The sequence below is a fragment of the Poecile atricapillus genome, chromosome 13, assembly GCF_030490865.1.
Source record: "Poecile atricapillus isolate bPoeAtr1 chromosome 13, bPoeAtr1.hap1, whole genome shotgun sequence".
NCBI lineage: Eukaryota > Metazoa > Chordata > Aves > Passeriformes > Paridae > Poecile > Poecile atricapillus.
The window spans coordinates 7148767-7162778 of NC_081261.1; the positions used below are offsets into that span (position 1 = coordinate 7148767).

At 47.1% G+C, this 14012-nt stretch overlaps 2 protein-coding genes across 3 annotated transcripts in view; one reads left to right on the forward strand and one right to left on the reverse strand.

The window, feature by feature from the left end:
• MGAT4B (alpha-1,3-mannosyl-glycoprotein 4-beta-N-acetylglucosaminyltransferase B) overlaps positions 1-4871 on the forward strand; it is a 50847-nt gene extending 45976 nt beyond the window's left edge. For both annotated transcript variants that reach the window (XM_058848662.1, XM_058848661.1), the window contains 6 exons: positions 605-712; positions 1643-1836; positions 2217-2295; positions 2742-2829; positions 3703-3815; positions 3890-4871. In XM_058848662.1, the coding sequence (XP_058704645.1) occupies positions 605-712; positions 1643-1836; positions 2217-2295; positions 2742-2829; positions 3703-3815; positions 3890-3913 (606 nt within the window). In that variant the 3' untranslated portion in view covers positions 3914-4871. The remainder of the gene's footprint in view (positions 1-604; positions 713-1642; positions 1837-2216; positions 2296-2741; positions 2830-3702; positions 3816-3889) is intronic.
• A 359-nt stretch (positions 4872-5230) lies between these two features.
• Positions 5231-13093, reverse strand: LOC131584040 (leukotriene C4 synthase-like). Its single transcript, XM_058848789.1, has 5 exons — positions 12768-13093; positions 8591-8690; positions 6708-6778; positions 5977-6058; positions 5231-5717 (listed from the first exon to the last, which is right to left on the reverse strand). Exons 1-5 carry the CDS (start codon positions 12823-12825, stop codon positions 5570-5572), a joined length of 459 nt encoding a protein of 152 aa, XP_058704772.1. The 5' UTR covers positions 12826-13093; the 3' UTR covers positions 5231-5569.
• Between the last annotated feature and the right edge of the window lie 919 nt (positions 13094-14012).

Genomic DNA, 14012 nt, shown 5'->3' on the forward strand with positions numbered 1-14012 from the left:
CCACTCCATGGTAAATCACTGCCAGGATCACAGTTGCCTCTACAAGTTTATTTATGTGGTGGATAGGTGTGAAACAGCCCAGCAGCTCTAACAGTGGCATGTACTGTACATCTGCTCACAACTCCTGCCAGCAGACTGGGAACTGCCCATCCAGAGAGAGCCCACACTTGGGACCTGTTCCCCTGGGCTGAGTCATCCCAGGATTACTGTACCCTCAGACATCAGGGATCCCAAGATCTGAGTTGTAGGAAAAAGGCTTTCCTAACAAGCCAAGGGCAAAGGAAACTCAGTTCTCTGGTTGTTCCTCCCTGACAGCACAGCGGGGATTTGCTCAGCATTCTTAGCTATGCTTGGCAGGAGAAATTTGGCCCTTAAACCAGGACCCTTCCCAGCAGAGCCAGGGGGGCCAGTGGCCAGGAGCCTCAGTCTGGTTTCCCCAGAGTGTGGTTAAAAGCCCTCTTGACAGCTGAGAGCCTAAACACCACAGAAGAGCACAGAGATGGAGGACAGGGTTGTCTGTCATTCCTTGTGCCTTTGTCCATCCCTGGTGAGGGCCACAGTGGCCTGCAGAGGTTTGAGCCTGGGGCACTGTGTCTCATTTCAGAAACACTGCGACAGGCAGAAGGCAAACCTGAGGATCCGCTTCAAGCCCTCGCTCTTCCAGCACGTGGGAACCCACTCCTCCTTGGCTGGGAAGATACAGAAGCTGAAGGTGGGTACCAGCTCTCTGTCCAAGCTACAGGTGGCCTGGCCTGCAGACACCCAGGAATTGACTGCTTTTGGGTGGGGACATCAGTGACAGCAGCTGGTGGCAGTTGGATTTCTGTGAAGTGTTTGTGTTTTATGATGAATTACAGTGAGCTAAGGTAGCTCCTGCTCCTCAGAATGGCAGTGACATGCACCAAGAGTCACTGCAAGATTTCAAGCCTTGGTACCAGTCCTAGCCACCCATCCTGAGTGCCAGACCATGGTCCAGGCAAGTGACTTCGAAGGATCTACTGAAAAACCTTGAGAGATGACTCCTGGGTTGGTCTGACTTCCTTCCCACTCCACTTCATGTTCCTGGGATTTGGTGATGGGCAAATTATAACTCACTGTATAAGAGCTGGAATTGTTGATGTGTGTTTAAACATGAACAAAATGCAGCTTCCCACAACTACAAGTGCAGAACCCATAGACAGACATCCCTGGGCTGTGCTGTCTGTGTGATCCCTGGGGAAATGGATGGTATAATCCAGTTTGTATCACAGTGCAGTGCTGTCAGGCCATGTAATCCAGTCATTTTATGCTATTGTCAGCCTCACAGCTGCTTTCTCCTCAAGTGTAAAGACTGTTTCCAGAACTCCTGGGGCAGGGCCAGGCATTCAGGGACAATAGGACAATGAAAGGCTCCTTGGTGTGCTGGATCAGAGCACAGAGCAGGAGTGTTTCTCTGAGCTGCCTCTCCTGAAGCAGTGTCCTGGGATCCAGTCACACATTCCCCTGCCTGGTGCCTTTCCCAGATTACTTTCATGTCTCATCCTTCTGTGCCCTGCAAATCACAGAATTTTAATTTGCAGTGCCTTGTAGCTGTGACCCTGGTTCCTCACAGGCCAGAGCAGCTCATGGCCTTTCTCTGCTCTTTTGCTTTGTGCCCACCAAGGACAAGGACTTTGGGAAACAGGCACTGCGGAAAGAGCATGTCAACCCTCCTGCCGAGGTGAGCACCAGCCTGAAAACCTACCAGCACTTCACCTTGGAGAAGGCTTACCTGCGGGAGGACTTCTTCTGGGCCTTCACTCCCACTGCTGGAGACTTCATCCGGTTCCGATTCTTCAAACCTCTCCGTATTGAAAGGCCAGTGCTTGAGGGGTCAGTGGGGGTGTGGGGGCAGCCCAGAGCACATGGAGGCACTTGACTTCTGCTCTTCTGGCAATTTAAATCAAATTTCTTGCCCGTCTCCTGCTTGGCTACCCAGGAGGAAAGAGCTTCCAGGGGAAGGATAATTTAACCCTTTCTCACTGGGGGCACCTTTGCCAGAGCCCTTTGCTTTCCTGCACTTGTGAGCAGTCCATGGTTTAGTTGATCTGGCATAGAAAGTCTCAGGCCAAATGGTGCTGTGGGCTCTTTGGGAAGGTGCCTGTTAGGTTGAGCTGTTTGATGATTTAGGTGGGGTGAAAGCCATCATGTGCCCCCTCGCTCAGTGTGCCTTTCTGTGGATTTGGTCTCTGTCACAGGTTTTTCTTCCGCAGTGGGAACATCGAGCACCCAGAAGATAAACTGTTCAACACGACTGTGGAGGTTCTGCCGTTTGACGTAAGTCTTTGGTTGTGATTTGAGGTGAGGGTGGAGTGGGAAGCAAAAGAGGCTTGAGAGGAGGGAACTGCTTAGAGCCATCAGGAAAAACCTTACAAAATTTGAGTGCCTCTTACAGGTGTTGGCAGGGAGCCAGAGGGTCATGCCTGGTGTGATGCCACCTCGGGAATGGGGTGTTTTGCTAAGCACGGCTGTGTGAGCCATCCCTGTCTGGGGATGTTGCAATGGGTGGGATGGCTGCAGAGGAGGAGATGAAGCCAGAATGGTGCAGTGGAAACAGCAGTGTGAGGACTGCAGCTGTCCTCTTGTTTTGGGCGTGTGTCTCAGGGTTACCAGGTGTGGGACGAGGGTTTGGCTGGCAAGGACATCTCTGGGGTTGCTGCTTTTCCTTTGGGACTTTTGGGTGACTCTTGCCTTTGGCTTTGCACAAAACTCTCCTTTTGCAGAGTCTACAGTCAGATAAGGAAGCCTTGCAGGAGGGAAGAGGCACAGTCACCAAGTACCGCAGGACAGCGGATGGCTACATCCAGATAGGTACAGTGGGGTGTGGGGTGGTAAAGTGCTTGCTGTCTTTGATAACACATCCCAAGTCCTCACCTGCATGTCAAGAACCTTAGAGCTATTTGCTTGGCAAAGAGTGATTTCTGCTTGCCAGGAGAAAGGTTGGAACAGTATTTAATTGTCATTGTCTCCTCTCCTCCACTGCCCTCTCTCTCAGACCAGGTTGTCCTCCTCAGTTTTCAGTCCTGCATTTCTGCCAATCTCTGCTCAGAGCTGGGACCAAATGATGCAGATTATTTGTTTGCTTACTCTGGGGTTAAAAACCTCCACCATGGGCAGTTTTGCCATCTCTGTACTCAAACCATTAGCAGGTCAGACTTCGTCTCTTGCCACTTGAGCTTGTTTTAGTGCTTGCCCTGCCCTTGGACAAGAACGAGCAATTGCAGCCTCCAGAGACCTGCCAGTGTGTGATACAGCCCTGGTGTCCCTGCTAAGATGTCATTTTTTTTTAAAGCAGATAAATAAAAGAAAAAATTCCTGTCACATGCAGTGTTTTGCCATTTTCTCATTCTTCTGCATACTGGCTGGTTTCTCCCAGTTGCATTTTCAAAAAAATAAAAATCACAACCAAAAAAGCATGTCAGGAAACTCTGTCCCCTTTCACACAGCAGTGATATGACACCAAATACTCCAAGTACATTTGATTTTGTTTACCTGATTTTTTCCTCCAAAGTGTGGCATTTTGCACTGTGTTGCCATCCACAGAGCTGTTTTTTAGCCTATTTTGTGTGAGGCAGCCACAGGCAGGGCCTGCTGGGGCTGTTGGGTGTGCCCTGGGAAAGAGGGGAAGTGTAAGGGCAATGCCAGAGGACCATCCCTGTGTCAGCCTTGTGCTCTCCCCACCAGGTTCATTTTCCAAGGGCGTCGCAGAGGGTGAGGTGGACCCATCCTTTGGGCCACTGGAGGCCATCAGGCTGTCCATCCAGACCGACTCCCCGGTGTGGATCATCCTGAGCGAGGTAAGCTGAGCTCCCTCAGCACGTCCCTCCCCTGCCCTGCTCATCGCTCTGATCCCATCCCTCTCTTCTTCCAGATTTTTATCAAAAAAGCAGAGTGAAACAGGCATGAGGCAGAACGGACACACTTGTGGATCCCTGGTCCTGCTCCCTCCCTCCCGCTCCCTCCTCCCTGCGGCGCCTTGCCCGGAGCAGGACAGCGCAGGGCCGGCTGCCGGAGGCGGCACTCGCCGACAGACCGCGGCAAAGCTGCTGCTGCGCCAGCCCCACCATCCCCAGCAGGGCTGCGGGGCCAGGACGGGCATCGACTTCTCCTGAAGAGGAGCAAAAAGCAGAACCCAACCCCCTGTGCAGAGGGGTGGCTTTGCTCCGCTCCCCCGGCCCCTCGGGGTGCCGGCTGCCGCTCGGGACACACGGGACAGTTTGGGGCCGGGATGAGCTTTAGCGAGCGTGGGGACAAAAAGCACCTTCAGCCCCGGACAGGGCAATTTTGGCTGTATCTGGGGACAGAGCAGGTCACACTGAGACCTGCCAGCTGACCCCACCATGGGATGGAGGTGGCAGGGACCTGCCTTGCCCTCTCCCAGGCAACAGTCCTGGCCACAGCTGAGAATTAAGTGAGGGCAAAGACTGACCCTCCTTCAGCAGAGGAAGAACGAATCCAAAGGGGTTGGAGCTATGATTATGGCAGGGAAAACAAAAAAATAAAATATGCCACACTGTGCCTGCCAGCATTGAACACAGCCCCTTAACTCACGGTGAAGTCTCCAGTGTCTTCATGCCTTGAGATTGAGTGCAGAAACTGTCTTTTTTTAAATAACTATTTCAGTTATTAATTGATGTGGGTTTTTTGGGGAAGGAAAAAAAAAAGCAGAGGTAGCCCAGTTCAAAAATAGTAGGGATTAGTGTAAATCCCAATGTCCTTTCAGCTATACACTGGAATGCATTATACTACTTTAATGTTCTGTATTTTTTATTATTGGATACATTTGATTTTTCAAGTACATCTCTATATAAATATATAAAACAATGTGCACTGTAATAAAAGCTAAATTTAAACCTTTGGTGCAGTAGTGAGAGTCACTTGCAGCAGGGCTGCTTAAGGCACCTGTGACCCCCCCAAGTTTTCTCAGTGGAATCCAGGGAGGACAAGGTCCTGTTGCAGGGTGGGTGATGAGTGAAGCTGGGGCAAAGTAAAGGTCATTTAATCAGTGCCAGACACAGACTTTAGTACTTGGACTAGGGTCAGGCTTTTCTCCCAGTGTTTGGATGTGGTTTTAGGCAAGCTTACCCATCCTTTTCAGTTAATCACAGCAGCTTTTCCTGTGAAACCCAATCCCCAGCTCAGATGTTCTCACACCAGTCTCTGAGCACCTTTGACAATCACAGGTGATTTCTAGTGAGAAAAATAATTTATTTTTGTATATCCATGGTGTGATTCTTCAACACAGATCATTACAGCAGTAAGGAGGAGAGACAACAGCATGTGGGTCAGTGTGTGCTCCACGAGGCAGAGCCAGAGGCATTTTAAAGCAGACAGTGCTCTAAAGCAGTGAACCTCCTCAGCGGGGGCAGGGGCTGGAAAGCATTTGCTTTCTAGAAGGGAAATTATCTCTAAAGAGCAGAGGAGTGCCAGCATCCACCTCCCTTCAGCGAGGAATGCAGAGCCAGGGAAATACTCTCCCTCTGATGGTGCCACATGCCCGGCTCCCCTGTTCTGGGGTAAACAGAGAGCTTTGGGAGAGCCGTGGCTCCTCTCAGTGGGCACCACGGAGCTGGAGAGGCCACAGCAGTGCTGCCATCCCTGTGGAGGAGCTGGGCCACAGGAAGTGTGCCAGGAGCCCAGCCAGAGCCAGCCCCATCAGCATCCAGAGCAGCCAGGCACTGGCATACAGTGGTCCCAACCTGGGTGGGAGAAAACACCATCAGGCACTGCCAGCCCAGCCGGGGCACAAGGCACGCTGGCAGTGCTGCAAGTCCCCACCCTCCAGGGAAGAGGTGACACAGCCATGAGCACATGGGGGCAGGAGGAGGAGGAGGAGGAGGTGGTGAAAATCTGCCTGCAATCCCACCCATGGGAAGGAAACCTGTTCCAGAGGCCAGGATGTGCTCCCAGCTGCCCTGGGCTGGTTTGGGGTGCCCACAGTCCCGGTCAGGTCCTTACCGTCCCTGCGCAGCCACGGCGTAGCCCTGGAAGTACTTGAGGCGGGTGTAGAGGTACAGGAGCCCACACACTGCAGTCACACCTGTGGGGATGGGGAGCCAGTTCTGGTGGGGCTTGGGGTGCTGGACACTGCTGGAGCTGCATTCCAGCAGTTGCCCCAGCAGATGGGGCATGACCCAGAGCAATTTGGCTTTAAACCACTGTGGGAGCTTAAATGTTTTCTTCCTTCCCTTTTTGTGAGGGATGAACTTCTCTGCCCCACAGAGTTGCCCTGGGACTTGGGTTGGCAATGCTCCCTGTGGTTTCTCCACACAACTTCCCTGTGGCAGCAACCCAGTCCCCTGAGCTCACTTGGTAGGGGGACAGACAGTGGATGAGTAAATGTTTGGGTTATGGTTTCTTGTTCTGACATAGCTTTGCCTCAGCTGCTGCCACCCTGGGACAGCCTGACCTTGTCTTGGAGAAGCAGCACAAGGGGAGAGCCAGGCTCCAGCAAAGGAGCAAGGGCTGCCAGTCCTTCCTCCTCCAGGCAGGGATGGGCTCAGCTGCTCTCAGCTGCAGTTGGGGCACTTCTCAGTCACTCCAGCTAAAGGGGAAATTTGCTTTCCATGAACAAGAACCTCACAGGCACAGAGAGAATGCCTAAATCACAATGGGATTTAACTTAGGGCTGTGTTTTCTTTGTTTGTTCACATGGTTTGGGTTGGAGTTCCCCCCCACATCCCTCTTACCTTGATGGAAGAAAATTCCAGCAACCCAGAGGAGTGAAATGAAGATTGGGAAGTACTCTGAGCAGTTTGCCCTGGTGAGAACCAGAGATGAGAGTTAAAACTGCCTCCTTGTACATCAGAGCCTGGATAACCAAGTCTGGAGAAGGGAATTGGAAACTCACATCAGAGCAAATGAAAAGAGCTGATGAGAACCATCACTGTGCTGTGGGAAAGGGGCCTTTTCTGTGATCAAGAATACCCAATATCTGTATTGTAGAGGAAAAAAGCAGCCAAACAGCACATAGCATTCACCTCTCCCATATTCACATGGCCCTGGAATGACAAGCTGTGGCTGAGATGGAGATTTGTCTCTGCTGGGCCCTCGACAGGCTCCATCCCACACACAGCACCATCACAGGCAGCTGCTGCACCTCCAGCTGCTGTGGGAGAGCCTTCTTGTCAGTATTTAAGGAGCTTTCTCTTCCCCTTGGCTGAGCACAGCCCAGATTTGGGAGTCACACAAGTCACACTCCAAGAAGGAGCCTTCTCTCAGATAAAATTCAGCAGGAGATGATCAAACCTACAGCCAGGTTTTCCTCTTTTTTCCTTTAGTGACAAAAATACAGATTTTCTGCAAGAGTAGGAGCTGTGCTATTAAAGACATTGGTTTTGCTTCTCCCACATTTTACCATTCCCTAGGCAATTTAATCTTAATGTTGGCCAAAAATGTACAAACCTTTGGAGAATGGAGCCAAACTGGAAGCTGGTAAAAGTCTGAAGAAGCTTATTCTGTAAATGCAGTTTAAGCTTCAGTGAGGGGAAGCTGCCAGGTTTCTCCAAGTGAATAATATATCAATACCACTTTTTCCCATATTATTTTTTTTTTCAATATATCAAATTATCCATTTGTATACTCTTCCACTGGGAAAAGAGAAGAAAAACCCAGAAAGAAGCAATATCTTCTCAAGTCCAAGTTCCCTGAGCTCACCTTCCCTGCCGATTAGAGCCAGGGTTTCCCAGAACACCGCAGCCAAGGCATGGCATGGTTAACACACATTTAACAGTTCAGTGTTTGATTAAAAGCCACATCAGCAGCTCCCCAGCTCACAGAGGCTGATGTCTCCAGGCAGGCTGGCCTTCCATGGCACCACAGAAGGACTGAAGCCGGTGGTTTTGTCACTCCACAAATGTTTCCTGTGTGCTGGCAAGGGAACGCAGCTGCTTTGTTCGGGATTTAGTGCCGGGCTGGAGCTACCCTTCACACCAGCTCCAGCCAATTCCTTTCAATCGCTTACAAAACAGAATGACTGAGATGAAAGACGGAATCTGGTGCTTTCTGGAAGCCGAAGGGATCTGCGAACATTTCCATTTTAGCTCCAGCATTGCTCTCTCCATAGGAACAGAGCAAAAAGAAACAGCCCTCAGCAGGGGCCCGCAAGTGCTGATTCTCACAGTACAATGGCTTCTGAATGGGAAAAAATTAAAATGCCCTTGTAGCTTCAAGGGCCCAGCAAGGCCGTTTGCTTCAATTCAACAGCAAAACATTACAAGAAAATATCAGGTTATTAATAAAGCTTTGGCTGCTCTCACCACTTGGAGCAAATGGTAATATTAAATTTAATGATTCTAATCGTGAATGCTCTGTGCCTCCTCCATACAGCCACTAATTTGTAATTTGGCTGCCTCACAATGCCAGAAGGAAAATTATCATGGATGGACAGAAACACCCCAGCCAAAATGCTCCAAATCAAAATGAAGACCTTTGTACACAAAGCATTGAAAAAAAAAATTATATCAGTAGCAGTAAGTGGAAAGGTGACTTGAGGGGGACCAGTCTCTCCCAACAGTGATGGTTGGCTCAAGTCTTATCTAGACAAAGTCGCCACAAAAACTTAACAGCTTACTGGGCTCTGAAGGTCCGCTCAAATTCAGGGTGACCTGTTGTTTCAGGAGGGGAAATCTTGTACTTCCGACGGGCATAGATCACCTGCATTGCAAAATAGGCTAAAAAAAGAACACAGGAATGGTAACAGACCAGCAGTGATCATTTAACCAAGCTTTATCTGGCTTGGAATCAAGCAAGTGGTTAGAATGAAAGAGCTGGTATGATCTACGTCTACAGTTCAAGGCTGTCACACATGACCTGTAATAAATGTGCTATTTATTTCACTCTCATGCTTTAAATTCAGGTTTGGTTATCCCAGCTGAGTGCTGGATGACACTGCAACATCTCACATCCAGCACCTCACTGTATGAGGTGCACACCCAGCAGAGCCCTCAGTGCTGCTCCCCAGGAGATAAAACACACAATAAAACCTTCCCAAGTCCACACTGAGTTGCAGAATTATTTCTTAGTCTTGCACTTTGTGTTTAGAGTACCTGTGCACCATCAGCCTGTCTGATGGGAATGATGTGCAGCATTTTCTGCTGTTCATAGTGGGTGCAAAGCATGGCCCATGTCACAGAGCAGCATCCAGACTGCCAGCACTGGGATAGCACTAAGTCAATTAGAGATGCTCTTAATCATGGCAATAAAAGGAAATGGGGAAGAGGGTGATTGTTTCTTGCTCTTCACTCCTGCAGGGCAGCCCCAAGGCTCCAGTGGTTCAAGGAGCAGAGGTGCTGCCCATGCCTGCTATCAGTGCCACATTTGAGCCCCTCAGTGTCTGCTGCATCAGTCCTTTGTACATTGGTAAAGGACATGGAAAGTCACTTCAAATATTCAACAACATAAAGATTTGGAATGTTTCAGTATTCTTGAAAGCTCCTACTCCCACAGGCAATTGCTGATGCTCTGAGTGTTTTATTTAGGTGCACTACTACACTGCTGCCTTTATTGAAAACTCCTATTTTCATATAGGAGAAAACTAAGTTACAAAAACAATTACTTTGGTGGCTGTGGTGGTGTCATTGAGACACTTGACACTTTTGCTATGTGAGCAAAATCCTCACATAGCAACATTCCAGAGCATCACACAGAGAAACAAGGAGCTGGGGTGCAAGGCCTGCCTTGGGGACTGTCTTATTGTAACAAAGAAAAGCAGAACAGCAGGATAGAGAAGGGGAAGTAGGGACAGATGTTCCAAGATTAAAGACAAGACATGTGCCTGCAGAAAAGCATTAGAACATATGTAGAAGGGAATTAGAAATGTAAATAATCTGATGCTATGTGACTTGTTCATCACAAGGTTTTAGTAACACAAAAAGTAATTTCTTTAAGAACACATTTAAGAACAATTAAGCATGTTCTAGTGTCTTCCACACTGACCCAGCCCTAAATAAGAGGTTCTGGCAGAGCAAAGTGCAGGGAAACAAGAATGTTCCCCCCTCTTTGATTCATTTGTAGCAGGTTAATTATGGGTGAGGGTGTCACCCTTCTCCAGAGGTCCAGCAGGACAGGACACAGCACTCCCTCTGTGAACCCAGAAAGGTGTAACATGCAACTGGGATTCAGCAGCTGCTGGCAGAGCTCTGGCAATCAGATGAAACCATGACCCATCCCATTACCTCTCATCCTCCCTAATGCTCTCAGGGTATCATCCCAGACTCCTCTCCAAAAATGGACTGAGCTGAAGTTACAGCATCATGAGCAGATCTGGCTTGTGGCATAAGCCAAACTGCACTGGACGAAACTCTTCAATCCTGCTTTGTGCCATCTGCACCTTTCCTAAGGTAGGATTCTTGTGACTGATGGGTGAGGTAAGAGTCATTTCACATCAAACCTCTCCATCAGCTCTACACTTGGCATTTTGCTTCTACATGGGGCTAATATTCAAGTCCTACACAGATCCCTGACACTTAGGGATGAGTAACATACAAAACAACCACCCAAGAGGAGCAGGAGACTTTTGGAGGACAGCTGGCTGTTGCCCAAACCTGGTGTAAGGGTGAAGAACTAAGGATGAAGAACCAGTCCACAAAAGCAATTCTCAGAATGAGGTGTTGAAAAAATCCACACTGCATGAGCCTTCTCAGCACAGACTCCTGGAGAAAAAGAGTTCAATCTACTCTGCAAAACCTTTCAAAGCTTTTTTTTTTTTTTTGTGATTCGTGTCTCGAGGTTAATCACCTGTGTGGATTCCCATGTGGCTTAGAAGCTCAGCTCTCCCTGAACTTTGCTCTTCAGTGGAAATATTTTTCATTCTCTATTTGATTATGTCCACAAACTTGTCAAATCGTATCATAGCTGCTATCTGCCACATTTGAGTGAACCTGGCAAACAAGCCCTGTGGGGCCTGACAGTGACATTGCATCAGTTTTCTTTCCTTTGAAGCTGTAAAATAAAGGAGCAGGGGAAAAAACTGGAGTAGAATAATTTTGCTCTGTGGTATAATGTTCACCACAAGGCTGGGGCACATATTTAAAGACTGCTAAACTCAAGAGTTTCACTAAACTGAGGATGATTAAATTAAAAAAAGTTACTTGAAAGTATGTGGAAACTGCAGGCTCCCAGGAAATTCCAAAGGAAAGATAAAAATCAACCAAACACTGTACTGAGGTCAGCCATTAAATGCCATCTCCTACTCCAGGATGTGATGGAAAGGAGGAGTGTCTGTAGGGACAGCCCATGTCTGTGCTTCAGCACTCACCTGCTCAGAGCAAACCCCTGACCTGTAACTCACCTACAGAATGTCCTTTCAAAACATGCAGAGAAAGGCACTCACAGCTCTCAACCCCAGTGACAGGCACACATATTTCATGGGAGTAGATGGAAAGGAAATGCACAGTAGTTTGCAATTGCTCCTTGGCTTCCCATGCAGAGATCATAAAACCAGGATACCTCATCCTATCAAACAGATATGAGGGTGCCGATGCCTGCTATTTGTCTGCTGTTTCACACCTGGCTTGTATACCATGAAAGTAAAATGTTTAATGCTGCAACCTTTAAAAAGTACTTGAAATTCCCATTAAACAAAAATATTTGAGACAAAACTGCTATCTAGAGATTTGCTACTGAGGGTTTCCTAAAGGAAAAAGGCACAGCAGCATTTCTGTAACTCAATTTCAAATTTTCTTCATGTCTTGTCTTTGCATGCTAAACATTTGCTCCACCCTCAGTTTAAGAACAAAAAAATTCATAGTACAAAGGTTTCTTCCATTTGTAGCTGGTGGTATGTCTGTGTAAATTGCATGGAAATTACTTAAAATTCAGAAGTCTTGAGCTCTATTTTTAAAGTGGCATATTTTGTTTTAAATAATGCTTATATTAAGAGATTTATCATCTGATGGCTAAAAGCACGATGCTGCTCAGAGATTCACATTCATTTGTGAATGCTTACATTTGTAAGCATTTGTGTGATAGCTGTATATAATTCACCAATTAATACAGTAATAAAAAACCCACAAACCTTCCCTTATAGAATTGTGAAGATTTGAATAAAATGGGGGCTCTGTCCCCATCCATGGCAGGGGAGTCCTGAAGCTCAAGAGGGACAGACTTTATCCAAAGGACCCAAAAATAAACAGAGCTTGGCAACAACCCCGTTCCTTCTAAATGGTCTAAACACAATGCATCTATTTAAATTAGAAGTCACTGTGTTCCTTTGAAGAGCTCTGTGTCTATTTCTGCCCAGAACTTGCATTAGTTTCCAAATTACTGCGCTCTCAGTCCATCTTGTCATCTGCTCTGTGCCATATGAGCATACAAGGATATTGGTGACAGAGAAACACCTGTGTGCACGAGGCTCTTTGCTACATCCACACCAGCTCTGTCTGTACACTGACCTCCTCACCAGCACATTTACTAACCTGCCTTTATTTTGGCTACCTCCAGCCACTGTAAGTTAAAAACCACCTGCTAAAATTCAATCACAAACTAGTTTACTTTAAGACCATGTCAAAATTGCTTTAAGTCTAAAAGTTTTAATTGCTGGCTTTGAGGATTATTCTAGTCCCTGCTAAACAATGACCACCCTCAGGCATGACACTTCTGCAATGAACAAGCCAAAAATTCGTATCATTTTACCAGGCTGGAAAACAGTGACTTTCACTGCACAGACACTCTGAGAAAAATACAGGAACCACATCCCACAAAGTTTAATGTAATTAGCTTAATACTGCCATTGCACAAAGGATATTTACCTTGCTCCAGGACCCCCAGAACTGTGACTGTGGCCAGCAGGTCTATCTGATCTCTCATGCTGCCGACTGTGGAGCAAACCCCAGCCTGATGTGCTGGGTATAGGTGTCCCAATGCTCCTCCACCACCCACTTCCAGAGCTGCCTCTGAGCACAGGTGTTTCCTCCACCACACCTTAACCCTCTCTACAACACATGGTTTTCCAAAGCATCCACCCACCAGAAAAACGTCAGTTGCAGCCAAGTGCCTGTTGCTGAACAATGGAGCAGGGAAGAATTTTGCACGAGCAAATTGTGAAATTCTTCTAATTTACATTTGCATATTTTATACCACGATTGAATTATATGTTGCTGGCAATGGAAAGATGATGGAATTCTTTCCAGCCCTTTTGTTGCTAGTTTTAATGAGCTCTGAAGCATCTCAATTATGTGCAAGGCTGTAAAAATTATTAACAAGCATTTACAAATTAATGACTTGACCTTCAGCTCTTATTTCAAGTAGTGGAGTTGACCACATGAAAGATCTGATACACTCCAGCTGGAATAACTTAATTTTGTTACCAGATTTTGTGATTTAACAGAACATTCAGATACTTTATCCTACTAATTACTACCCTTCAGTTTATCAAAGAGGAGTACAGTTCTTTTCTAGCACTTGCTCACCCTTAGTAGTTTTCTGAAGTTTTTAAGCAGTACAAACCTTTCCCTGGCTAACATACAAAACACAAGTTCTTAGTTCTGAAGGCAACAGAGGACGTAGAAACATACAGACCCTGATAAATGTTACACTGACATCAGTGTTTTAATTGTAAAATGTAAAATTTGAAAACCAGCAGTGTTTTAGCCTTGAATAACTTATCTCCCCACTCCACAAAAGTAAAATTGGCATCAGTTCAAAAAGTTACCTTATGTTTTTGAGCAAGTTTATATGGATGACTACTCTGATGCCAAAATTTTTAAAATCAGAGAGAAGGTTTTCTCTTAATGCTGGTGTCTGAGCCACTGCATTTCTCTCTGTTCAGTCACACACACAAACCCCCACTGAAGAATCTGTGCATGTACCAGACCTGCAGTTTCTCCCAAGAGGGACATAGCAAGTTTTTTTTCTAGTTTGGCTTTCATTGCTTCAAAACCCCATTGTGACAGCTCATCAAGTTGAAAATTCAGTTAGTCAATCAAATACCCAATGTTACACTTTTTATAAATAGCCACACACGTAGAATTGCAAAACCACTCCCTTTCTCTAAA